Genomic DNA, 26579 nt, shown 5'->3' with positions numbered 1-26579 from the left:
GCGGAAGCGGCCAGCTTGAAGGAACCTCCAGGGTACTGGAGTGAGGGTGAGTAGGTGGCAGGGCAGGAAGGGATGACCAGTAGGAATGATAATAGTGTGTCCAGTGTCCCCTGAGTACTGTGCCCCCGCCCACACCGCCTTGTCTGGACACTCAGAGACCAAAGTAAACTTCACCGAAATGCTTACTGGCCTTTGATAGCCCAGAGTCACCCAAGACAGAAAAGTCAGCTCTTTTCTAGTTTCTACAAAAAAAAAACAAAAAAAAACAAACAACAACAAAAAAAAAACGCACACACCACACATTACAGGAGTTAGAAACATTTCAGAGGATGTGAGGGTCACAGAGCACTGTCATAGTTCCTGGCAAGTAGCCACCTAGAGATGGCTCTGTGGCCTAGCTTCCTGGGTTTAAGTCCTGCCTGTCCCCTATTACTGGTTAGGTCAAGTTCTCTGGCCTCCGTTTTCCCCATCTTTCCCTCTCTCTGGGGGAACAGTGGTCCCTACCTCATCAAGATTCAATGAGATTCAGCACTTAGAACAGATAGACAGGTCGGCAAATAGTTCAATACTCAATAAATGTCCATTATTGTTTTAGTCTGCTTCTTCCTCCTGCACAGAAAGAAAAAGAAAATGTGTCTTATCTCATGAAGAATAATGATACTGCACCTCTGAAACCCTGGCATCTGTCAGTATCCATCCCTTGGAATTCCCATGACCACAGGAACTGGTCTACTCAGGGCCTTCTCTCCTTGTAAACCATTTGAGTGAATAACTTTCTCACACTCATTATCATTTATTACCATTTAATAGCAACCATTCACCAAATGATTTTTTATATTATTCCATTAAAAAATTCATATTTCAGAATAGTTCTAGGTTTGCAGAAACATTGCAAAAAGAGTACAGAGTACCTATGCATATCATACTCAGATCACCGATTATTGACCTTGTACATGAATGTAATACAATTGCTCTAATTAATGAGGCAATGTGGATACACTATTATAAGTTGAAGTCCATGTTTATTTAGGTATCTTGAATTTGTACCTTATAATCTCTTTCTGTTCCAGAATCCCAACCAAGATAACACATTTACTTGTAGTGTTTCCTCAGCTCCTCTTGGCTGTGACAATTTCTCAGAAGTTCCTTGTTTTTGATGACCTTGACAGGTATCTTGTAGACCAGTTCCTTGTTTTTGATGACCTTGATAGGTATCTTGTAGAACCTCTGCTTTAGAGCCTAAGACCATCAGAAAACACAGATATTTACATTACGATTCATAACAGTAGCAAAATTACAGGTATGAAGTAACAACAAATAATTTTATGGTTGGGGGTCACCACAACATTAGGAACTGTATTAAAGGGTCACAGTATTAGAAAGGTTGAGAACCACAGTTGTAGACTGCCTCTCAATTAGGCTTTGCCTGATGTTTTTCTTGTGGTTAGATAGACTAGGCCCGGTTTGGAAAGAAAGACCACAGAGGCAAAGGGTCATTTCAACAACATTAGGTCAAAGATACAGATCACCAACCTGACTTATTGTTGTTGGTGCTGACCTTGATCACCTGGCTGACGTGGTGTTTGTTCCATTTCTCCACTTACTTTTAAAAGTAAGATAACTTACTTGTATCTTTCCCATTCAGCACTCTTTGTAAGGAAATCACTTTGTGGGAGATATGCTTTACCTCCTGAAAGGCCGAGAATCTATTTAAAGTATCTGGAATCCTGCTGTATGGGAAATGTGTATATTCTCCCCCTTGATTTATTTACTTAATCATATGTTTATATCAATATGGACTCATGGATATTTATTTTCACATTTTGTATTATAATCCAGTTATAGCTTATTTATTTTGTTGCTCAAATTGTTCCAACTATGGCCACAGGGAGTGTCTTTGATTGGTTCCTGCATCCCTTTGGCATTCCCCACATTGTCTTGTTTGTTGAGCACTTCCTTACTTTCTGGTACTGTGAGATGCTCTCAGCTCATCTCACAGGCTTCCTGCCCAGTCTTAGATCCTCTAAGGAGAGCTGGTTCCTTCTATTGTTGAATGGCCTTGGGTGTGTGTGCTCTTTGTGACTAGAGTATCATTGCTTTAGGCTCTCTTTACTGAAAGAAGAAGAATATATGTGTGTGTGTATACTCGAAGGTAACCCATGTATTTTTATATATATAAATATTTCTATATATAACCATCTGTGCCTATATTAAGCTAAACATGGTTACTACTGATGTCTCCAACTCTAATGCATTCCCACATGGATCTTTCTACCTTTCTCCTCTGGCTCAACTCTGCATTCTCACTCCACTAGTGAGAAAGCTGGCTCCCACCATCCATTTACTTATTGTTCAATTCCAGGGTACTTCTATAGCAGTACCAGAATAGTTAACCATATTCCCATGGGAAACAATTTTTCAAATAGAGTACAGTGTTATTTACAATTTTTTTTTGCCTTTAGTTTTACAAATTCCACTCATTTCCAAAATTACTTAATTAGTGCCTTTTTTCCCCTCCAACTACATCACTGAAGTTGCCCCATACATTTGTAATACAATTAGATTGTTTTGTCATATTCTGCATCCCATCCTGAAATTTCTGACCTTGTAAATTATTTTTCAATTGCATACATGACTATGAGATGCTCTTGATAAATGCATAATGTCATGTAGCCATACTTACAGTATTATGCAGAATAGTTTCACCACCCCCAAAAAGAAATCCTCTACATTTCACCTGTTCAACACTGTTCCCAATCCCCTGGCAACTACTGATCTTTTAATCCCACTATAGCTCACCTGTTCTAGAATGGCACATAATTGGAATAATGGAATATGAAGAGTTTCCAGACAACCGTCCTTGCCTTAGCCACAGGCATTTAAGATGCATGGGTATCTTTTCATGGCTTAATAGCTCTTTCTTTTTCTGCTGTGAAATAATGTGCCACGGTGTATCCATCTATTGAGGAACATCTTGGGTGTGTGGGGAGAGGGGTCCAATTTAAGGCAATTATGAATAAAGTTTCTATAAACACTAGGCTTTTGTTTGGACATTAGGTTTCAAATCAGTTGGAGAAATACCTAAGACTGCAATTGCTGGGTGATGCTGAGGCTATTTTTAGATTTATAAGAAACTGCCCAACTGTCTTCTACAGAGGCTGTGCCATTTGCATTCCCACCAGCAATGGGTGAGAGTCCTGTTGCTCCCCATCCTCGCCAGCACCTGGTGTTGTCAGTGCTTTGAATTTGGGTCATTTTTGTAGGTGTGTAGTGACACCTCATTGTTGCTTTCACTTGCAGTTCCCTAATGACAAATGATCATTTTTTCATGTGATTTTTCCCTCCTTTGGTGAGGTGCCTGTTTAGACCTTTTCTCCATTTTCTTATTGTTGAGTTTTAAGTATTCTTGTATGTTTTGAAAACAAGTCCTTTATCAGACACATTTTTGCAAATATTTTCTCCCATTCTGTGACTTCTCTTTGGACTATCTTAATAGTGTCCTTCACAAAGCAGAAGTTTTTAATTTTAATAACGTCTAAGTTACCAGCTTTTTCTTTCATGTGTCATGCCTTCAGTGTGATATCAAAAAACTCATCTGCATGCCTCAAATGATTTTAAATGTGTTCTCTTATGTGACACTACGGCTCTTTAGCAAAGTGTTACATCCATTTGATAGGAGAAATGGCTTCCTATCAGTTTGTCTCTGAAGTATCTTTAAGCAGGAAAAAAAAAAGAGAGAGAGAGAGAGAGAGAGAGAAAATGTGTAAGCACTAGGAGAGAATGCATAGACAAAACAGGCCAAGACAAACACTAAACATCTTCAAAGTTGCCCGTTCAGCCTTCAGGCATGAGCATAAGACTATCCTCTTCACTACCTAGGTAATATTTAATATAAATATGTATTCTTGTTGCTGGATTGTCCACACACATATACACACATGCATACATGCGCACGCATGCACACACGCTCGCTCACTGCCAGTGTTTTGATAACAGCAGGTGCCTCATTAGGAAATTACTTGTTTACGGACTGGGTGGCTTTGCATCCCCAGCATAGTGACATTACTTTCTAGAAATTTTGCACCTCCATTTGGGGAGCATACTGGACTAAAGAAAGGAGCAAAGCTAGGTAATTTGTCCCATATCACACAGATAGCAAGGGACAGGTCTAGGATTTGACTTCTGAACAAACTGACTCCTAAAGTGGTGCTCCTGGGACCTGCAGGGTACCACATGTGTGCCAGGGTCCTCAGCCAGAGATGACTTGGCTCAAGCTGCTATGTGATCTCCATGTCAAGGGAGCACCCTCCTCCCTTCCCTATTGACCTGGTCTTTCCTGGCCTTCACAGCCTCTAGAATCGATCCATATCACTTCAGCTTCCCTGAACCTCCAAAACATAAACTAGAGGAAGGGAAAAAGCAGCCCCAGAATGCTCCTTCCACTGATGCATGTGAGCAGGGGAGAACCAGTCTTCAGGGGATGGTTCGAAACTTTGTTAAATTACCATATTTTGTCAATAAAAAAAAAAAAAATTATACCCAAACACTTTTTGCTAAAACAATGCACATAATAAAACATGCTGAGGAAACGTATAATTATGCCAAATTAAACTGCATGGCAGCGTCTCTCTGGCCATGAGAACCTTTTATTTCTTGGTGTAGCTGCACTTCGTGGCTGGGGCTAGGGTAGCCACAGTTCTGAAAGGGGCAGCTTCATGAGAGAAAGAGGTCATTCTTTCAGCAAGATGGCCTTTGCCCTCCAGAGATGGGATCTGACTGGCTCCTCTGGAAAGAGTGGGAGCTGCTGGCATCTCTCTGTGAGGCCCTGTTTCCAGAGCCAGCACTGGGCACAGGACCCTCTTCCCTCCCTGCCCCTCTCAAGCATGACTATGCATATAGGCACAGCCCCCAATTCCAAGCCCCTCCTCCGGATTCAGTGGCCCTAGAACTTCCCTAGAAGCCCTTCCCCCCCAGCCCCCCCCTACTCCCCACAGGCTGTCCTGGAATCAGCAACACCTTGGTCCTCAGCCAGAGATGCCTTGGCTTGACCTGAATTTAAGTCTCTGCTGTACCAATGACCAACTCTGTAACCTGGCTTGACCTCTCTGCGCCACTTTTCTCTCATCTGCAAAGCAGCAGTAATGGGACTCCTGGTGGGGCTGGGCAGGATGCTTTCACCTATGCGGTTTGAAGGAGATAGCCCAGTGGTTGGCAAACTCATTAGCCAACAGAGCCAAATATCAACAGTACAACGATTGAAATTTCTTTTGAGAGTTAAATTTTTTAAATTTAAACTTGTTCTAATGCCACTTTTTCAAAATAGACTCGCCCAGGCTGTGGTATTTTTTTGGAAGAGCCACACTCAAGGGTCCAAAGAGCCACATGTGGCTCGCAAGCCGCAGTTTGCCGGCCACTGAGATAGCCAATTTTCGCAGAAAACCTAACAAAGAGGTGACCATAGCATTCAGACTGGCCTGAAAGCTGGCTGTAAAACCTTAAACCCTGTTGGCAGCGTGTGCTTCCTCTCAGATGTACTAGTATGTAAAGCATTCAGCAAAGTGTGCTAACTCAGCCAGCCTTGGTGGCCTTTCCTTCCCTTTTCTTGCAGCACTTCAAAGAGCACCCACCCACTTTTGCATGCTCCACTGCCTGGGACAAGGCAGCTCTGCCTCCCATCCCTGCACTGCAATGACCTTCAAGGAAAACTTCAGGGCCACTGCTACCATTCAGGTTTCACATGGGGCTCCGAACCCCATCCCCAGCAGCGTGACTGAGGGATGGAGCTGGAACAGGGGTTGGGGAGGATTAACCAGCTCTCCCTCTGAGAGGCCAGGCAACCTGTGCTCCCAAATTCTCCTACTGTGTTAAGCCTGAGCCTGCAGATCACCCACAACCTTGAACAGATGTGACACGATGGGACACTTTCTGGGCCTGGGTCCAATGAAGGAGCTAAAAGTGGATGGCCCATGCCACATGGCACTTGTCACTCTCTCCCTGCTTTTTGTAGAGGCAGTGAGGTGTCTTGAAAAGAAACTGAGTCCAAAGCCCTGGGTTTGCCCTCAGCTGTGCCACTCGCCAGTGGTGGGGTCTTGGGTGGTCACTTCACATCTCTGGGCCAGAGCTTGTTGTGTGGGTTTCACCGAGTTTCTGAAGGATTCTGGGATAGCACATCAAAAATTCATTTCCTCAGAGAGCATGGCAGGACTCCTGAATGTGACTGCCCCTTGCTGGGAGGCAGGCCAGGCTGGGATGGCTGCCCACTGCCCCCCTTATTTCTTCCCATGCATTGTGGTTCTGGCACAATCTTCCATCTTAACTGGGGCTTCTCAGAACAGAGGTTCTGGGATATTTATCTCTGTTTCCCCCCACCTGGACACACCTGGATCCCTAGAAATGCATGTCAAACCAAAAACACTTTGTAACTGGTGCCCCCTCTGAAATCATGAAGTAGGACATCCATCAATATGTCTGCTCCCCTCCTGGACTATAGATGCTCTGAGAGGAATGACCAGATCCATTCAACCATGAATCCACCAAATGGCACCAAACTGGACACTAGTCATGGGGAAAACCTAATGGGTTTCAGGGAACTAGGAAGAAGAGACAGTCATAGGCAAATTGCCTAAGGAAGGCAAGAGTGTTGAAGAGCAAAAAGGGACAGGAAAAGAAATGGTGAAAGGTTAAACCATGATTTCTGCAGTGGAGTGGCCTACATTGTCCACCCCTGGTAAAGCAGCTGCAAAGAGCTCTTTAAGCAGGGGAGAGGCCAACTCCTTGCAAGAGAACAAACACCACATTGGGGGCCCCTTGACTTCCTTCCTGCAACTCCCATCGTTGCCTGTGCTGGTTTCCTCCCCTGGAAAATGGGAAGGTGATCTCTTCCCTGCCAAGCTGCCTGGGCTGTGCGCATGAGCTCACAGAGGGTTTGCAGACAACTACAGGCAACCCTGATGAGGAAGGTCATTTCTGTCATTTCTGTCTGCCAGACAGGCCTCCTCTCCTCCACGCTGCGTGCTCAGCACAGCCGCTGTGCCTTCCTTCAGGTTCCCCTCATCTAAAGCGCTCCCTTCTTCCTTCCACTTTCTAATCCTCCTCATTCTTGACAATCGTATTTCCAGGAAGCCCCTCCTGATATTCTCAACAGGTCTTCAGACCAGAACACGCCATGAGACAGTCTATCTCTTTCTTCCATTCTTTTCTATTTTGTTGTATTCTTGCCTCATCAGACAAAGGCCATCTGGTCTCCCACTTCTCCTATATCATCACTCTCAGTGGGCCCTCCCTCTGCACCCTCCTCTGCCCATTCCAAGTTAGCCTCACTTTCATGTCCCGGCCAAGGCCACCCATCTGTGCTGTGTGTCATGATGATTTCTGTTCCCTGGATGTGCCATGCCCTGCTTAGCCTCTCCATCTTTATCATTCAGGCCTCAGTTTAGATGTCACCTCCATTGGAAGCCTTCTTTTGATTTTTGCCTCCAACCCCATACAGATGAGCTGAGTCCCTTTTGCACCCTGGCTCCCCCATTACTCCTCTTACCAGAGCTAAAATTAACTAGTGTGTGCCTTTCCCCCCTCTGACAATAAACTATGAGAGCCAGAGCTATGTCTCCCATTCTTCAGAATTATAGCCTCAGCCCCTAGCACAGTATCTACCGAGGGGCAGGTGCATGAATGACCTACCATGAATTACCTTACTCTCCACTGACTTTACTAAATTCATACACAACCAATGTCACCATTGATCCATTCAGCCCACAAACATTTATCCAGGGCCTACTCTGTGCCAGGCACTGGACTATGTCCCAGAATAGAATGATAAATAAGACTGTTCTTGCTATCAAGAAGATCCAGGCTAGAGGAAGCAAGAGATCACTGCAGTAGAGGATGAAGCCATGGGTAGAGATGCAACCCCATTACTGCAGAAGTACAGGGAAGGAAGTCAAAACTTCATTTGGGAGTGTCAGGGAAGGTTTCTCAGTGGAGGTGGCAGTTGAAGAGGTGAGTGGAGGCAACTAAGCTTGAGATGAAGGCAGAGCACAACTGGGAATGGCCTTGTATGCGATACAATTGAGCCCTGATCCTGTAGGCCATGGGAAGCCTTAGAGACAGTTGAGCATGTTAGTCATGTGTCCAAGTCTGAATTTTAGGAAGATGATTATGAGCACAATATAGTCACATTTCCTATCTTCCCTTCTCCCAAACTCTCACTCACCCGTCCGCCCATCCTTCTTTCCTTCAGTAATTCTCAAAGAGTGGCCCTAAACAAGTAGCATCATGTCAACTGGAAACTTGTTCAAAGTGAAAATTCTGTGTACCCACCAGTCACCCATGGAATCAGAAGCAATGGGGGTGGGGCAGCAACCTGTGCTTTAACAAGCCCTCCAGGTGACTCTAAGCACACTCAAGTTCAAGAGCCCTGGCTCCAGACAACCCTGTCTCCTAAGATGGGAAAGGGCAAAATAGCAATATTCTTCCTTTAGCTTCAGAGTTCAGTGGCCGAACAATGTGGAGGTCCCCATCACAATTTACTTATTCTTTCCTCCAACAACTGTCACAGCATACCTAACTGCATCTGGGGAGGGAAGGCAGAAGGGTTCATCCCTTGTTCATTCTAATTGATCTCACTGATACAGATTAAGCACATGCTATGTATGTTTCCAGCTGATCTCAAACATATCTGAGTATGAGTCCCAACTCTACTGTTCATCTCAAGTGAGTGAGACAAGAGATCTCGCTTAGGGAGCTCAGGACTTGACTGCTTGCAGGAGTGGGTACTTCTAGGGCTACAGGGCCCCACCCCTTCTACAGGGCCCTGCAGAAGGGGCTCCCAGCTGTGCAAGGAAGGGCAGGAGTGGGGCACTCTAGCAAACACCAATGACACATGTTTCATATTATGTGCAACATTCTTTGTGGGAGCCTCAGTGAAAAACACACGTGGTCAACCATCCCTTTCTCAGAAGGAGGGGGCCCAGGAAAGGGATTTTTTGGCTGCTGGCTTTATCAAGAGTTAGAAACAAAGTGAAGGCTCTGAGCTTATTAGGAAAACAAACTGTTTGTGCTTGGGCTTTTCGTGTGAAGGATCAGGAGATGGGTCTGGCTATCCGTGGAGATATGAGGAGCCCACCTGGGTCTCTAGACAATGGTGCTAAGTACATGGGACTTGGCATCTACCCTGGCCCTGGACTTCCTTGCTGTATGAAACTGCCTGGAGGGGACCCACTCCTTGGCTGAGCTTCTAGTTCCTCATCTCCAATATGAGACTAATACCCTTCCCCTCACAGCGGGGCTACTATGAAGACCCTGTGACTTGGCATTTGCAAAAGTGCTTTGTAAAACATGTTACATAAAAGGGAATCTTTCTATCACTATCATAGGTAGAAAATTCAGAAGGAAATACTATTCAAAAATTTAACTGGCTGCACTATAGAGTGGAAAAAATGTAGATTTAAAGACACACAGAACTGCATATAAATCTCACCTTTATAATTTACTAGCTGTGTAGCCTCAGGCAAGTTACTTGACATCTCTGAGCCTCAGCTTTCTCATGTGTAAAATAGCAAAAGTACTCCCCACCAGTAGGGTTGCTGCAAGGACTAACTCATACTTCTGTGAGTGTCGCAGGCCTATAAAGATGCCCATACAGGTGTGCACAGCAGCCCAAGAATGCCCAAAGCAGCACCGCCCACCGCCCTCAGCCCAGGACTCCCAAGAGTCAGCTGTGCTCTGCCAGCCCCTCACTTGAGGGATGGAGGCTGCCTCCTCCCCCTGACACTCCTCAGAAAAGCTATTCTTTACCCTCACAGCTCTGGCAGCCTCCCCTCCCGCCTGGATCAAGTTACAGGCCCAGTTGTTTTCCCTTACAAAGCGCTGCAGTCTGCGTGCTCCTCCCCCTTCTCCTGCCTGGTGAGCTGGGCCAAGAGTTCAGCTCTGAGGAGCACAGCCCCAGCATTTCTAAGAAGCACACAGAAAATGTCACAGCTGGCCCCGTGTTCATTCCCTTGTCTATGTCTTCATCAATTTCCTGGCTCCTGGAAGCAGTTCCCAGCTTCCACTCCTTTTCAGCTAAACTCCCTGGTGGGAAGGGGGAGTTTGGTAAACCAACTCAAACCCAGCAGGTGTTGGAGAGGGGTCTGATCCAAAGCGGAGGGGGCGGGAACTAATGCTGGCCAACCATCTCCTGGTCCCAGGCTCTTTTGATGAATGCCAAATTTCAGCAAAAGCATCACTTTTCTGTGGTCTCTCTCCTAAGCACCACCACCCCCACCCCCCCACCCCCCCCCACCCCCCCCCACACACACACACTCCCCGAAGACTCAGTGAAGTTCTTTAGCAATGTGCATTTCTTCTTGCAGGATTCAGTATGTGTTGCATGTTTTTCTTCCCCGGTAAGAAAGCTTCAACTTGAGCAAGATCAAGCCTATCTCATTCTCCGGTGTTTATTTAGCACCTACCATAGTGCCTGGCACATAGTGGGTGTTTTACAGATATCTATTTAGTGAATGAATAAATCCTCATGGCAATGCTGTAGGGTAAATAGAATCATTTTCCTGATTTTGCCAAGAGGCAACTGAGACTCAGCCCAGGCTGACACAGACAGTGAATGTCTGAGCTAAGATTCAAATCCAGGTTTTCTCCAGGCCTCGTATATTTGATTTATATTTAAAGATCAGGCTAAAAATGTTAACAAAGGCAATTTTTTAAAATAAAGAAGCTGAAACTATTTGCCCAAAATTTCCTCTCCACTCCCAACACAGCATGATTTGTAGTGAGGGCGAGGATGCTGAGAGCTTTGTGCAACCCACGCAAGGCGCAAGGCGGAGGACAGCAGACAGGGGCGGTCCTTGTCCCTCAGCTGCCAGGGACTGAGTCCTCCCAGGGAGCCCCTCCCAGCTTGTCCCCACCAGGGCTTGTCCCCCACCAGGATAGAAAGTCTCAGGATAACAAAGCCCACATTTTCCCCTGTGAAGCAGAGAGGCCAGTGCTGGGGAAACAATGGCCTCACTGGGATCAAAGAGAGCTGGGCCCAGATTGGGGACAAAAGCTGAGTCCCAGCTGGATGGCTCTCCTCCTCCTTTTACAAAGGTCTCCAGAGAGCATGCATACAGGGCCCTTAGAGGCCCACTCCACCTTCCCACCTGACCCCCACTCCCAACTCCTCTCCCTTCCCTCAATATAGCCCTGAAAAAAGCCTAATGGCTCCTCCCCAGGCCAATCATGTTCTCTTACAGTTTAGGCCTTTCCAAGCACATGCCCCTTCTCTCAGTTCCTCTTAAAGCTTCAGCTTTTCAGCTCAAAATCTGCTTCCTCTCTGCTCTCCCTAACCCTTCGATTCCTGTATCAACTGCACCCCACTGTGTGCTTGCCCAGAACCCAGGTCCTGCCTCCAGTTATAGCGTCAATCACGCTGAATCATCACCCCCAGGGCAGTGCCTGCCTCCCTCTCCAGACTGTGACCACATGGAAGCTGAGACAATTTCTTAATGATTTGCCTAGCACAGGAGGAGATGGAGGGGTAAGCAAGTGTTTGTTGAATGGATACTAAAGCAATAAATGGTGTAGAGCACATCTGTCAAACACAAGGCCCGCGGGCCAAATCCAGCCCGCCAGGCCTTGCAATGTGGCCTGCACCACGCTGTCATCACTGCACTCCATTGTCAGTTTATGACATTGTCAGTTTATGACTGTTCAGTAAACCATTCGGCCCGCGATTTAGGCTGGATTTTAGATTTTGGCCCCTTCTCTGATTGAGTTCGACACCCCTAGTGTAGAGTGAGCCCCTCTAAGACCTGGAAATTCTCATGGATACCATGTCTTCTGGATAAATTCAATCTCTCTGACTTCTTAATCTTTTTAATTTTATTTTATTCAACTAATATTCTTAAAGACTCCCCTCTCTTTGAGGTGCTGCTGGGAGCTGAGAATGGAATGGTCAGCAAAACAAAGTCCCCACCCTCATGGAGTTGTAGTTCAGTGACCAGGGTGGGGGAGACAGATATTAACCAGTTGCATAATTTAAAATTATGATAAGTGCTGTGAAGAAAAAGCACAGGTTATGCCGAAACTGGTTTGGCTCAGTGGTAGACTGTCGGTCTGCGGACTGAAGGGTCCCAGGTTCGATTCCGGTCAAGGGCATGTACCTTGGTTACCGGCACATCCCCGGTAGGGGGTGTGCAGGAGGCAGCTAATCGATGTTTCTCTTTCATCAACATTTCTAGCTCTCTATCTCTCCCTTCCTCTCTGTAAAAAATAAATAATATATATATATATATATATATATATATATATATATATAAAGAAAAAGCACAGGTTAGGGCAATAAAATAGACTATTAATTTGTGCATCAATATTTGTTGAGAGCCCACCATATGCAAGACAGAAATACATCAGGGAATTACACATCTATGTTTTGGAGCTAACCTAGCTTATAAAAGGGGAAACTGGTCCAGGCTGGAAAGGCTTCCCTGAGGAGGTGTCAGCAAAACCAGGAACTAAGGAAGAGATGAGCAAGCACTAAGAAGGCAAAAGGCAGAAGGTGAAAGACTAAAAGTTTGCTGTGATTGGCACTAGGATGTGGTTGCTTACAGGAAAACATAAGTGCCTACACATTAAAATATCTACAAAGAATTTGGCAGCAGATGTTGGCAGAGCAATCCAGAATGTGTGAAGGTCAGACTCAAATGCCAAGACAGGCTTTGGGCTTCATCCAAGGTCACCTCATGCCTTCGGCAGATGATCAGAAATGGAGCCCCTGAAACCTGGTTCCAAGTCTACTGCCTCACAGCACTCTGTGACTGTGAGACAGACTAGGGAGACCCCAAAGATGGGCCTCTGGGATTGAAGACCAAAGCATCCCCAGGATATGCCCCCCTGGAAGACCAAGCTCAACTGGATTTGCCTCAAAGGAGACTGCCACTTACCATAGCAAAGTTATGAAGGAATGCCTTAGGATGCTGTGCTCATTCAACAACCACTTACAGTTTGCAATGCACTTTCACATAACTGGTCCCATTTTTTTAAAGACCTATGGTCAAGCCTTAGGTTGCACTGACACTGCCTTCTAATAAGTCTTCTTATTGACTGTGATTTTGGACAAGTCATTTCAGCACTCTGAGCCTGCAGTTACTCATTTGTTATTTGGGACCAATGTTCCCTAGTGGCAGGGCTATATTTTTATTAAATATATTTTTTATTGAGTTTTTACAGAGAGAAAGGGAGAAGGATAGAGAGTTAGAAACATCGATGAGAGGGAAACATTGATCAGCTGCCTCCTGCACACCTCCTATTGGGGATGTGCCTGCAACCAAGGTACATGCCCTTGACCAGAATCAAACTTGGGGCCTTTCAGTCCACAGGCTGACATTCTATCCGCTGAGTCAAACTGGTTAGGGTGCAGGGCTATTTTAAGACTAAAGGCCCAGTGCATGAAAATTCATGCACTGAAGGGGCGTCCCTCAGCCCAGCCTGCTCTCTCTCACAGTCTGGGAGCCTCAGGGGGCAACCAGGCAATCAAGGGAAGACGGCACTCCTATCACACCTCTGCTGTTGCTCCTGCCATCAGTGCAAGCCATGGGCAGCCCTGGGTGGCTGGGCAGCTGCCATCTGAGGCTTGCTTGCACTTTGGGCAGACCTTGGGCATCTGGAGGGTTGAGGGGAATGAGAGACTTAGGAGGCAGGCAGGGCTGAGGGAACTGGGCACCACCATCTTATGGCTGTGGGCACAGCCATCTTTGAGGCTGTGGCAGTCAATTAGCATATTTCCTTCTTATTGGCTGTGGGTGCCACCATCTTTGTGACAGTGTGGGGGTCAATTAGCATATTTCCTTTTTATTAGATAGTATGGTGTATTATTAGTCTGCTTGGGCTGCCATAACAAAGCACCATATACTGGGTGGCTTAAAGAACAGACATTTATTTTCTCACAGTTCTGAAGCCTACAAGTACAAGATCAAAGTATCAGCAGGGTTGGTTTCTTCTGAGGCCTCTCTCCTGGACTTGCAGTTTACTGTCCTCTCCCCTCTGTGACTTCACATGGTTTTCCCTCTGTATTTCTTCTTCCTATAAGGACATCAGTCCCATGGGATTAGGGCCCACCCTAATGACATCACTTTAATTTAATTACCTATTGGAAGGTGTTATCTCATTCTGAAGTGCTGGGGGTTAGGATTTCAATATATAAATTTGGGAAAAACATAACTCAGCTAATAACAAATGGAATGATGTTTCTAAATTTCTACAAGATACCTGGCACACTTCTGTGGCATCGTTGTCATGGGGAGGAAAGATGGGGTAAAAGACACCAGTTCTCCCTCATGTGCTATAATAGAAAAACAAGGGCTGTGAGGTGCCCTGGGTCCTAATCCTTCTTTGCTGCCTGGCTTACAGTGGCAAGACCTTAGTGCTTCCCTTCCATAACAACAAAGGGGATATACCCCCTAAGGTCTACATTTCTTTCTTCTCATATAGTTCAATTGTATAAATGGAGAAAAATAAAATCCTCAATACCAGCCACTCCAAAAGCAGGAAAGGAAGGAGGCTAAGCTTCTGCCATTTTCTAAAATAAACACCCCAATGCTCACAAAGGGCTAAGCTACCTGCTGCTGCTCTGAACATGTAGTTGAAAAAACTGGAGCCATTCTTTTTTTAAAAAAAAATATATATATATTTTATTGATTTTTCACAGAGAGGAAGAGAGAGGGTTAGAGAGCTAGAAACATTGATGAGAGAGAAATATCTACCAGCTGCCTCCTGCATGTCCCCTACCGGGAACGTGCCTGCAACCAATGTACATGCCCTGACCGAAATCGAACCTGGGACTTTCCAGTCCACAGACCTTCGCTCTATCCACTGAGCCAAACCGGTTTCGGCTGGAGACATTCTTTTCCTTACCTTTCCCCTCATGTGCTCCAGAAAATGGGAGTTCACATTTTTTTTCTAGAGGCCATTAGTTACAATATTATCAGGCATAGAAGACATAACTTAGGAAGCTGTCCCACTAAAACTCAGCTGTCCCCAGGTCACCAGATGGTATCTTGGGCCATATTTATTCGCCCTACCCTGTCCTGTCCTGGCATGCCTGGGACAGCTAACCCTCCAGGTGCAGGTGGCAAGACCAAAATATCACCTTTCAGGTAACTTTCTCATCAAAGCTGTTTGTTTTGTGAGATGCTAAAGAGGATGTTGGCTTTGGGTTGTTTTTTTAAGACTATATCAGCACATCCTATTTGCAACATTAGCCTGGGCAGTTCCTAAAGATTGGCTTTAGCCTATTGTGTTTGCTTTCTCTTTGAACCCAGACGATCAAGATAATGGTGCCAAAAGAGATGAGTGAGCAGAGGAGAGATGCTGAACTGGCACTTTGGCACAACAAGGGGTACAAAGGGGTTTTGAAAGGCGTTAATTGATCTTTTGGCCAGTACAGCCCTATTTGGGGATAGTTTTTTTGCTCCATTCTGAGCTCCATCTTTTGTATTGATTTTCAAAATGAACTGTGATCATTGCAGAAAATTTGGAAAACAGAAAAATGTAAAAAAGTGTGCGTGCACACACACACACACACACACACACAATCCATAAGCCCATCTTCTTAAGATAATTGTTGGGATAATTGTTATTAGTGTTTGGAGTATATTTTTTCCATTCTTATTTCTTGTAGAGTTGAGATTATGCTAGTGATAAAATTTTTTTATCTTGCTTGGGTTTGTATGTGTGTGTTTTGCTTTTGTGTGTTGTGTTGTTGGTTTTTGGAGCTTTATTAAGGTATAATGGACTTATCCTACCTGTTTTAATTAGCATTTGATCACAGGCAAATTTTGAAGAAAAACTTTAATGTTTAAATAACATTCTGATAAATTGATGTTCCACTAAAACTTAGCCATTCTCCTCTTGTTAATGTGTAAGTTAGTACTATTTTCTGTCTTTATTATGGATGGCCTTACTTTTTTGTAAATAAATTTTATTTATTATAAAGAACAATTTTTTATTTTTTTATTTTAGTTTTAGAGAGAAAGATAAACATCAATCGGCTACCTCCTATACTTGCCCCAACTGGGGATTGAACCTACAACCTAGGTATATACCCTAACCTGGGATCAAATCTACAAACTTCATCCTTGACATAGCAAGACTGGACACACCAACCAAATGAGCCACACCAGCCAAGGCAGGATGGCTTTACTTTTGTTGGTTGGGTTGTTAAATATAATGCTATATTGGACATCCATGTACTTTTACCTCTTTTTCTGAGGAAATATCACATCCTTAATTTCATATTCTGTATTCTTGAAACAACCCTCAGAATTAAATAGTATTCATGTGGAATAGATGAGGGACCCCAGAAGCCAAATGATGAAACACTTCCCCAGCTAAATCCAGAAACTGGAGATGATTCCTGTTTAGTCTAAGGAGGAAGTGTGGTACTGTGAGATGGACTTGAGTTTGAATTTCTGCTTCATCACTTATGGGTTGTGTGACCTTGGGCAAGTCATGTGTGGTCTATGAATCTCAGTTCCCAGAAATTTAAACCAGGTAGGATTGATCTAAGGATTGGAGTATATGATTTGGTGCATACCAGAGGCTCAAAATAGGGTCAACTACTATTTTTAAACCTAAGTGATGGCTGTCTCACCCTGGAATCCACCACAGTGAATGCTCAACCAGAGTTGGGACACACATCTGTCCAATATGTAGTGGAGGCAGCTAGAAGTTGAACCCAGCAATCTCTAAGACACATTGTAAGAAAAATGTGAGCCAGAGTTAGCCCTGGACACAGATCTGGCTCCATTACTTAACAGCTGAGGCATAAGGACAAATGATTTATCTTTTTGGCCTCAATCATCTTGTTTGTAAACAAGGTGTCTGGGAGAGGAAAGGAGACTGTGGAGGTTCAAGCACTCAATATAACTCCAAAACTTCCCACCCAAGTCCATGAATTTTATGATTGTCATTCCAACTTGACGATGCAATGACTCTGAGGTTGCACGAAGAAAATAAACTACGTTTTTTATAAAATTGCTGCCTTTCAGCCTCCACCACCCTTCACAGCAATCACCATATTTTATAACATTGCTTAAAGAGAGAGCCAGCCAGGATGACCAGTGCACGCCTGGAGTTTGGATGGGCTTAGGTGCTGCTTGTGAAACTGTCTTTCATCTCCCAGGAATGTCTTTGGTATTTACAGGGCTGGGGTCAGAGACTGTGAGGACACTTCCCCAGCCCCCTTACCTCTGGGTGTGGGGCACTCACAGGTTTTGGACAGCTGACCCGTTAGGCTGGAATGCAGTGAGCTTGGCCTGACACATCTTCCATCAATTTTCCTTGGGAAAGAAATATCCCAGAGGCAGCCTGCATTCATTCATCTGATCTCAGCCATCCTGGTGTCTTGAGGATTTTATCTCTTCATTGATCATAGCAACTAACTGGTGCCCTTCACTCAAATGCCCCTTAGATGAGGCCAGACATTCCTGATCCAAATGTCACTTAGGAGTGGACAGGAATTGCACTCAGAGGGATTGGTGGCCATAGCAGCTTCATCCCATAAATTCTGATTAGGTGTTTTCATAACCAACATAGCCTTTCCTCCATTGAAGACTCGAGGTTTATATCAATCCTTAAAGCAGAATTTGTTCACTGAAATCTTTGAAGGTAGGTATATCTGTTGATAAATACCAGTTCTGGCATTTACTTGTGACATAAGGCAAGCTGTTATATAGATTAAATGCATTAGTGTATGTTATTCTTTAGCCTGGGCCATAGTGAAAACTCTCTAAAAGTTGGCTATTACTTAATTGTTGTACTAGCTGCATGATTTGGGGCCATACATGCAGCTTTTTCTGAGCTTCGTTTTACTCATCTATAAAAATAGATTATCTGGAACAGGTGGTTAAGAAGGAAGCAATAGATTTCACAGTGAACAGGCTAGGTTCATTACCTACTTCCTTCGCTTTGTAAACCATTTCATTGTCATGTTGTTTAAAAGAACCTCACAACTTGAGGTGCCTTTTCTATAAATTACAGCTAATAATACTCATTTTTAAGGGTGTCTGGGAGAGTTAGAAATATCTGAAAAGTTCCAGGGATGAAGAGCAACTATGATGCAATTTCTGATGGGTGACTGGCAATTACCACTTTAATTTTGAATGGCAGCAATTTAATTTGGTGTTGGAAGCCATTGCCTTCTTCAAAGGATGGTACAGTGTGATCACATCGCAGCCACAGAACACTGAGGTAGATGCTGTGGGTGCAGCTGATGGGCCACAGAAATTAAATGAGAACTAGGCTCAAATTATACAGACAGCCACTAAGGGCCTTCCTTCTGTCCATCCCAGCCTCCCCTGTTCTTTTTTTTTTTTAAATATAATTTATTGATTTTTTACAGAGAGGAAGAGAGAGGGATAGAGAGTTAGAAACATCGATGAGAGAGAATCATCGACCAGCTGCCTCCTGCACACCCCCTTCTGGTGATGTGCCCACAACCAAGGTACATGCCCTTGACCGGAATCGAACCTGGGACCTTTCAGTCCTCAGACTGATGCTCTATCCACTGAGCCAAACCGGTTTCGGTCCTCTCCTGTTCTGATTCTAGAATGGAGTGTTCCCTTGGACCTGAATTCACGGAATAGCCCAAATCATATAAAACGGTTGGCCTCTAGACTGTATTCCATCTCCAATCCCCACAGTTACCCTAGTCATCCATCACCTGAAAGCAGTTTTGTCTCATGACTCCCAGATCAAAGCCTTAGTGTATCCCTAATATCTCCCAAACGAAGTTCAAATTTAAAGCCTAAAATTAAAGTCTTTTAGAATTTTCCAACACTTATCCTGAGAAGACCTCACTGTGTTGTAGGTGTGGGGCGGGGTGGGGGAGGCGGGTGTTCTTTAACATGTAGTGCCCAAGCCAGTGGTCAGCAAACTGAGGCTCGCAAGCCACATGCAACTCTTTGGTCTCTTGAGTGTGGCTCTTCCATAAAATACCATGTGCGGGCACAATTGATTAAATCCAAAATCTGCAAATATTTTTTGGAGCCTGGACTCATTACCAGGTTCTCAGCATAAAGTAAAAACAAAACAAACAAAAAAAAACAGACAACTCCCACCAGCTCAACTAGAGCAGGCCTGTCTGTTATGCATTCTCAAAGTTCCAGTGCATGTACCTTATAGCTCTAATAACTATACTTAGTGGGAACAGGGAGGCTGTAGAGTTCATGACGGTAAGAATTATGCCTAATGTGCTCATCGCCATATCCTCAGTGTAGCTGATTTATGCGTATGAATGACTAGGTAAATGAATAGGAGTGTTTTTCCTGGCACCACTGTGTGTGCAGTATGAACTGTAACAGGAAGGAGCAGTTGAGAAAAGTTCTGTAGGTTCACACTGATGCAACCCAGAAACTGCTGGCCAATTTTGGTTAAGTCCTAACAGTGATAAAGAGACAAAGGTAAAGATTAGTTATAACCTATAAAAAGACAAAGGGTTGAGAAAAGGAATTGTCATTTATTCTACTCACTCCCTCCTCTCAAAGAGAGCAAAGATTTAACCCTAAAGGACTTGAGCTCAAGTTCCACCTCTGCCTAAATTCACATTGCATGACCTTGGGAGATAGATAACTGGTCCTTCTGGATGGTGTCTTCCTCACCTGAGACTTGAGGTGGGATCAGGAGAGCTCATCACATACTTCCAAGTTTGATAGCCACATTTCTCCACTGGCCAATTCCTCTTGCTCCAGCTTTTAAGTACATCTTGAAAATAGCTGAAATTTTGTTCTGCATATTAGTATATTAGAAGCAGCTACCAAGTATAAAACACATGCTGACCAAACCCTCACCTCAGAACTGTGCAAAGATTTAGGATATAGATCATTCAAAAGGGAAGAAAATGCCCAAAGCCTAGTGAAACTAGAAGGGATTCTTAAGCCTCTCTCTCCTAGTCTCTCTCTCACTTTTTGTCTCTCTTTCTCTCTATCTATACTAGAGGCTCGATGCATAAATTCATTCATGGGGGTGGTGGGGGTTTCTTCAGCCCAACCTACATCCACTCCAATCAGGGACCCCTCAGGGGATGTCCGACTGCTGGTTTAGGCTCAATCCCACAGGGATCAGGCACAAACTGGCAGTTGGACATCCCTCTTGCAATCCAGGACCACTTGCTCCTAACCACTCACCTGCCTGCCTGCCTGCCTGATCACCTCTAATCGCCTCTGCCTGCCTGCCTGATTACTCCTAACTGCTCTGCCTACATGCCTGATTGCCCCTAATCACCTCTGCCTCAGCCCTAGCACCGTGGCTTTGTCCAGAAGACGCTGGGTCTATCCAGTCTAGTTAGCATATTACCCTTTTTATTAGTATAGATTTCTATCTATCTCTCTGTCTCTACTGTCTTACACACACACACACACACACACACACACACACAAGACAAAGAGTTGGAAGAAGGAATAGCCATTTATTCTCCTCACTCCCTCCTCTTCAGGATTTCCTTTGTATAAAGCCTAGTGCAACTGAGCCCTGAACACACCTCACCAAAATCACCCAAAGTGGAGATTTCAAGTCTGTTCTCATGCAGATTTCCAGGCCTCATGAAGGCTCTCTGAATTAGATCTTTTTCACATACCCCTCACTCCCCACTTCTTACACTTACTAAGTGTTGAGGCTCACTGTGTAAATGTTTAGCCCAATTTGAGGACTATTCAGATGTGCCGGGCACTTTACATAGTAGCTTGAAGCATATGAAATTGCCAATGTTTTACGGTCTGTGGCCTCAAAAAGGGACAATTTCATGTGGTTTAACCTAAGCCCTTGGAATATTTGCTTTAAACCTCTGCACACCTTCAGGTGGGTGTAGTTGTTCCTATTTGACAGCAAAAAATATTTGGGGGGGGGGGCGGGGGGGAAGGCTGAGGTTGCATGTCCTGCTGAAGGACACACCTTTGGCAGAAGGAAGAGGCGGAGTCTCGCTCTCCCCTGCGGACCTGATCACTCTGAGCAGGTCTGTCTGTCTCCACAGCCCCTCTGTTCCTGCACTTCCCACCACCGCTTCTCGGGACAACCGAGGAGCCGTGGTCATAGGAAACGGGGAAACTGAAACACTAGACAGATGTGCAGTGTCTGGGCCACAGTGTCCTAGGTTGGCGCCACCTCTGGCGCAAAACGGCTGTGAGCCTGTCCCTAGAGGCCTGGGCTGTGTGCGCAAGTTTTCAGAAAGCTTTGTTTCTTGTCAAAAATTAAACTGATGTTTTTCCTGGAATGGCTTTTGGAAGGGAGCATGATTGCTGACTAAATATGAAGTGGTTTGAAACCCAAGTGTCTCTCTGAATAACGTAATGTTTACTCCTGAGAGGGAACGGGTGCCAAGGGGCTGTCTCCCGGGGTGATTTACGTGCCCTGCTCTCCTACGCCCACTCTGCAAGCTGCTGCAGTGACCCTCTCTGGGTGTGATGCTGCCCCTGGGGATTGTGTCCTGAAGTGGCCTGAGGACTGGGAAGGAGGATGGCTGTCCCCATAGCCATCAGCTCTGCTGGATGAACCCCATGTCTGCCCAAACACTGGCTGCTTGGCTGTGCTGGGAAGAAGAGGCAGAGGCTTATGCACACTCTCCTGACACCTTAGTTTGGGACCACAAACCTTGGGACCAGGAACTCTAGCCCCAGAGGCTCGGGATGGAGTCCTGACGGAGCGTGGAAAGAATGAGGGAAGCTTTGTCTTGAAAGGCCTCCTATTAATTCCTCAAAGACCCCTCCATACTGTCATTCTCATTGCCATTTTACAAATAAAATAAGGCCCAGGAAAGTTAATAGTTGCCCCAAGTTCACAGAGGATTTGAACCCAGGACTGTCTGATTCCAAAGACCCTTTTATTCTAGAAAGAAAAGAGAGGGAGGAAGGCAAGGGGACTTATTTTATCCCATGCACCTTGCTAGGCAACTTGTCCTCCTCATCTTCTACCACTCCTGCAATGGAGCTATAATTAAGTCCATTTTACAGATAAGAAAACAGAGGTTCAAATATCAGAGTGTTTGCCCACAGTCACAGGCAGGTAATAAATGGTAGAAGCAGGCTAAAGCCCAGGCTGGTTCTCACTTCCCACACTCCCTCATGCCAGCATGGAGTCCCAAAGTCAGACCTCTTCCTAACTTTACCAGTAATTGGTATGTGATTCGGAACAAATCGCTTGCCTCTTTCAACCTCAGTTTCCCATTCTGTGTCTTGAAAAGGCCTCAAGAGTCTTCCAGGTTTATAAGTGCAAGATAAGGGAACCCCAACAGGACAGTCTTCACATGTTGGAAAGATGACCTGGCTCCTGGCTGGGTTATAAACAAAGAATGTTTAAGAAGCTGGCCCAGGAGCTGTCTTTGTTGAGGAAAATATCCCAGAGGATACTAAAGAGTTCATGTTGGTCATTGGGGAGAGGTTGGAGGGGAACTGGAGTGTGGAGTGTTTGGGAGAAGCAAGGAACTTCAAGAAATCCTTGGAAAGTCCCTGAAATAGCTTTTATGGCCATCTCACCCAACAGGCGCTGAAATAGTGCATGTGATCTGGATGGTGTGTGAAGTGATTCTGAACTTGCTTAGAAGGAAGGTGGTATGTTCTGCCCACCTGCCTGTAGCAAACATACCCCCAGATTATCACCCCCAATTGCTTCACCCTTTCCCACACCTCCAGCATCTGTAAGAATCAGGGCTTCATGAGCCCCTTACAAGCATTCAGTAGTGGAGCCACAATTATTGTAGAGGCTCCCATAGACATGCCCTCGGGAGAGAAAGGAAGTACTTGGTTACAGTTTAAGTGTATACCAGGCAGGTATTTAATAATAAAAGTAGTCAAAACCACACTGTACCTTTTGCATAATAATTAGAAATAATACTAATACAAAGGAGAATAAAGACAACAAGAACAACATCCAACGCTTATGGAGCTCTTTGTGCTAATGTGTCAGGCCCTTTGCATGTATTATGTTAATCCTCACAATATTATAAAGTATTTACTATTTCTGTGCCCATTTCACCAACACAATTTCCTGAGGTTCTGAGAGGCTAAGCAACTCATACAAAATCACATACAAGGCAGTTGAACCCTGGTTGGTTTGACCTGAATGTTTGCCTGCTCTCTGTTAAACCAGGATGCCTCCTGGAGGCACTGCACCAACTTTGCCTTCTTCCCTCCTGTGAACTGTGTCGCTTTAGTCAAGGCATCCAACCCCTCTGAACCTGTTTCCTTATCTGTAAAATGGACTAGTGTGGGGACCAAAAAGATTAGATCCATTCACGTATTTAGTTGTGAGTCCACAACCATTGGTGGGACTTTGCTGGTGTATCAAGTGCTGAGCTGGATCTGAGGTCTGGAGCTTCATGAGAATCTCCACGGACAAGGTACAAAAGACTCAGGTGTTGCAACTCCTTCAGAAGGCAGCTTGCTAAGCCTTGTTAGAGAACTGTTTGCACACCTGGAAGCACTGGGTAGATGGTTGGTGTTTTTACAAGTCTTATATACCAGTAAATTATTATTGCTATTGATTGCTACTATCAAAGGGCCCTTGCCCTTCTGTAGTGCACTTCCTGGAGTTCTCCCTTCAGATCCTCCAGGCCCGGTTTCATGGTTCCATAACTTTCAACATGTTAAACTGGTTTTCTTTGTAACCCTCCTGGAGCCTACAGCCTGGAAAACCCCAAAGGTGACTCAGAGACTTTCAGGGAAAGTGACAAAGTGGATGCCTCTAAAGCACTGGATTCTACCAACTCTGCAGCTACCCCTTGCCCTGGAGCAGAACTGGCTGAGCTGAATCACACAAACCTGCTCATTCTCCAAGGCAGCTGAGGGGGAGGGCATCCAACTGGGAGTGTGTGTGTGGCAGGACAAGGGGAGGGGGGGCTCAATGCCCAAATTCACCATGCCCCTTAGTGCTTTGTTGGTTGTGGATCTCTGGGCAAGTCACTCCAAGCTCAGTGTCCTCACCCGTGAAGTGGGGATAGAATATCAGACCTCTCTTCCTCTCAAGGCTCCTGTTAAAACTAAATGGGAAAATTCAGATTATGCAATGATATTTCTGTAAGACAGAATCCATTCATTTTCTATTTATTGAGCATACACTTTTCCTCACAAACTGGCCATAATATCTAACATTTACTGGGCACTATTTCACATATCAATTTAGTTTATAATTTATAATTCCATGTATTAACTTCCATATATTAATTAAGTTAATATATGTAAAGGTACTGCATACTAGTTAATATTAACACAGTTTTACATATATGAAGTTAATTAATATATGGGAATTAATATATGGAATTATTAAAAATACATAGTTTTACATATATTTAGTTAATTATCATAACAGTCCTATAGGTAGATATTTTCTCTATCCCCATTTTACAGATGGGGTGGTGTTCCAATAGACTTAAGTCTACACAATCACAACTAAAGAGCTGAAATATAAACCCAAAATATATGCTTATAGCTCTCTACTGTACTGCCTCATGTTCCATGGGCAAGATATGGTTCCTGCCTTCAGGGGGTTCACACTCTGGAAGGAAAGAAAGACAAGTAAGCAAGCAATGCAAATTGTCCCCATGGGAGTTTGACTGGGAGGTGGATCACTCCCTATGATGGGGGTGGCATGGAATGAAGGGAAGCTCCGACCGGCAGCCAGAAGGCCCCAATCAGCCCTGGTCACCAGCTAGGCCTAGGGACCCTACCCATGCATGAATTTTGTGCACCAGGCCTCTAGTTACAATGTAATATGATATATACTGTGATGGGGGAGATACATGAAGCCCCTGGAGCCAGAGAAGGGGCTCCGACTGAGCCTGGGGATATTAAGTAATGCTTCTTGGAGGAGGTGTGTAGGGAGTAACAAAGTTATCTTGGCCAAAGCACCACGTATGTGTGAGAAATCTCTGAGGTGAGAAATAGGCTGATGCATGTGAATAATGAGGAAAAGTTGGATCACTGAATTCAGGGAAGAGATCCGCTGGGGTAGAGCTCCATCTCAGCAGGAAAGGGGTGGCATTCTCACCTGAATGATTCAAGAAAAGCTTAAGAAGGAAACTTTACCCGAAGTGTGGGCAGGGAGAAGGGGAAATAATAATGGATGCTTCAGTATCGCAGGCTAGTCACCATTACCATCCTGAAACCTGAGGGACAGGAGAAGGGTGGAGTTTAGGGAAGACTGTGAATTACTATAGCCTCTGAGAGATGGACATAGTCCTCCCATGGAACCTGGCAGGAGGAAAGCAGGAATTAAATGCTCTGACCACTCTCCTCTTCATGAGGCCAATCAAAAGGCATCCTTGCTCAGGAAATTATTCTTTATTCTGAGGATCCTGGGGAGATATTATACTGACACTATCACATCTTCATTATCGAAGAATGGCTTTCATCACAATGTGGTAGCAAGTGAAAGCAGTGCATTAGACTGGAGGCATGAAAGCTAGTTATGAGGCTGTGGCAGACCTCCCAGTGGGATGGGTGTGAGCTTGGACCATGGCAGTGGGGTTTAGGTTAAAGAGACTTTGACAGGTAATTAGGTAAGCCCTTCCTTCTCAAACCTCAGGAAAATGCAAACCTTTCCTATTCCTCCTCCTCCACCCCCACTGTAATACATCCTTACACCATTGCACATGCAAATGCACAGGTACTACCACCACCACCTTCAATCCACATGACCTGGTGCAGTCAGGGGCTGCATTCTCCATTCTGATTCAAATTCAAGGCACACTTGGGGAGCAATCCCAGTATAGCTGACACTGTGCCACTGAGGTGTTTTATTCAAATGCTCCACAGCATGGTGATCTGTGACCTGGACACTCTGCTCACATCTCACAGAGGAGCAACATATACTTGCTCAGAGCTCCCACAGCAAGTAAGCAGCATAACTAGGACTTTAACTTCAGTTGGCCTAGCCTGCCTGATCTGGCTCATCCTGCTTTGACTATAAATGGAGTAGACCACCTCCTCTTTCCTTCATTGGTCCTCCCTGTCCTGCCATGGGACCTTCGAGTCTTACACCTTGACCCACAGGGTTTCCTAAACAAGAGGAAACTGAGTTAAGCAGACAGTTTAGCATTATTTCCCCACTGCCACTGAAGCCTGGTGCATTGCTGCAGCTTTGCAGGCCTGTGGTCCCAACAGCAGCAGGTCTGCTCTCCTCAACTTCCTAATCAGAGGGTGACAACCACAATAACAAGCTGGGAACTACTTAAAGGGCTTTACAATTAATGGTCACCAAACCCCATGTGGTGTGTCCTAAGAGTATTCCTATTTCACAGATGAGAACACTGAGGCAGGGGGGTTAAATGAATTACCTGAGGGCACAAAGAGAGTGAGCAGCAAGACTGGATCAGAACTCAAGCAGGGTGGTTCTGACATCTGTTTACTTAATCTCTGCTTTTATTTTATTTTTTTTATCTAAGCTGGAAAGCCCCAAAGCTCATTCAATACCACCTCTCATTTCGAAAATGAAGAAAAGGAGACCCAGAGGGAGGGAGTTACTTGCACAGGTCAGTGACAGCACACAGACTATAGAACACCTGACTCCCAGTCCAGTACTCCTCACCTCCTCCCTCCCGAAGCTCTGTGCACCCCTAGCTG

General features: G+C 44.9%; 1 protein-coding gene across 3 annotated transcripts in view; it reads right to left on the bottom strand.

Annotated features, from left to right (window-relative positions):
• Positions 1–356: 356 nt before the first annotated feature.
• The window catches only part of LOC311616763 (uncharacterized protein), a 59035-nt gene continuing 32812 nt past the window's right edge, over positions 357–26579 (bottom strand). For 2 of the 3 annotated variants that reach the window (XR_014793987.1, XR_014793988.1), the window contains exons 2-3: positions 1048–1239; positions 357–609 (exon numbers count right to left, since the gene is read on the bottom strand). Coding sequence is in view for 1 of the 3 variants with exons in the window: in XM_084872572.1 (XP_084728698.1) it covers positions 570–609; positions 1097–1239 (183 nt within the window). In the remaining 2 variants the exon portion in view is untranslated. The remainder of the gene's footprint in view (positions 610–1047; positions 1240–26579) is intronic. The other variant, XM_084872572.1, reaches the window with a different exon arrangement.

The sequence above is a fragment of the Pipistrellus hanaki genome (genome assembly GCF_964339955.1).
Source record: "Pipistrellus hanaki genome assembly, chromosome: 2".
Classification (NCBI taxonomy): Eukaryota; Metazoa; Chordata; class Mammalia; order Chiroptera; family Vespertilionidae; genus Pipistrellus; species Pipistrellus hanaki.
Note: the sequence above shows the minus strand (reverse complement) of the source record. Positions and strands in the feature narration are given on the sequence as shown.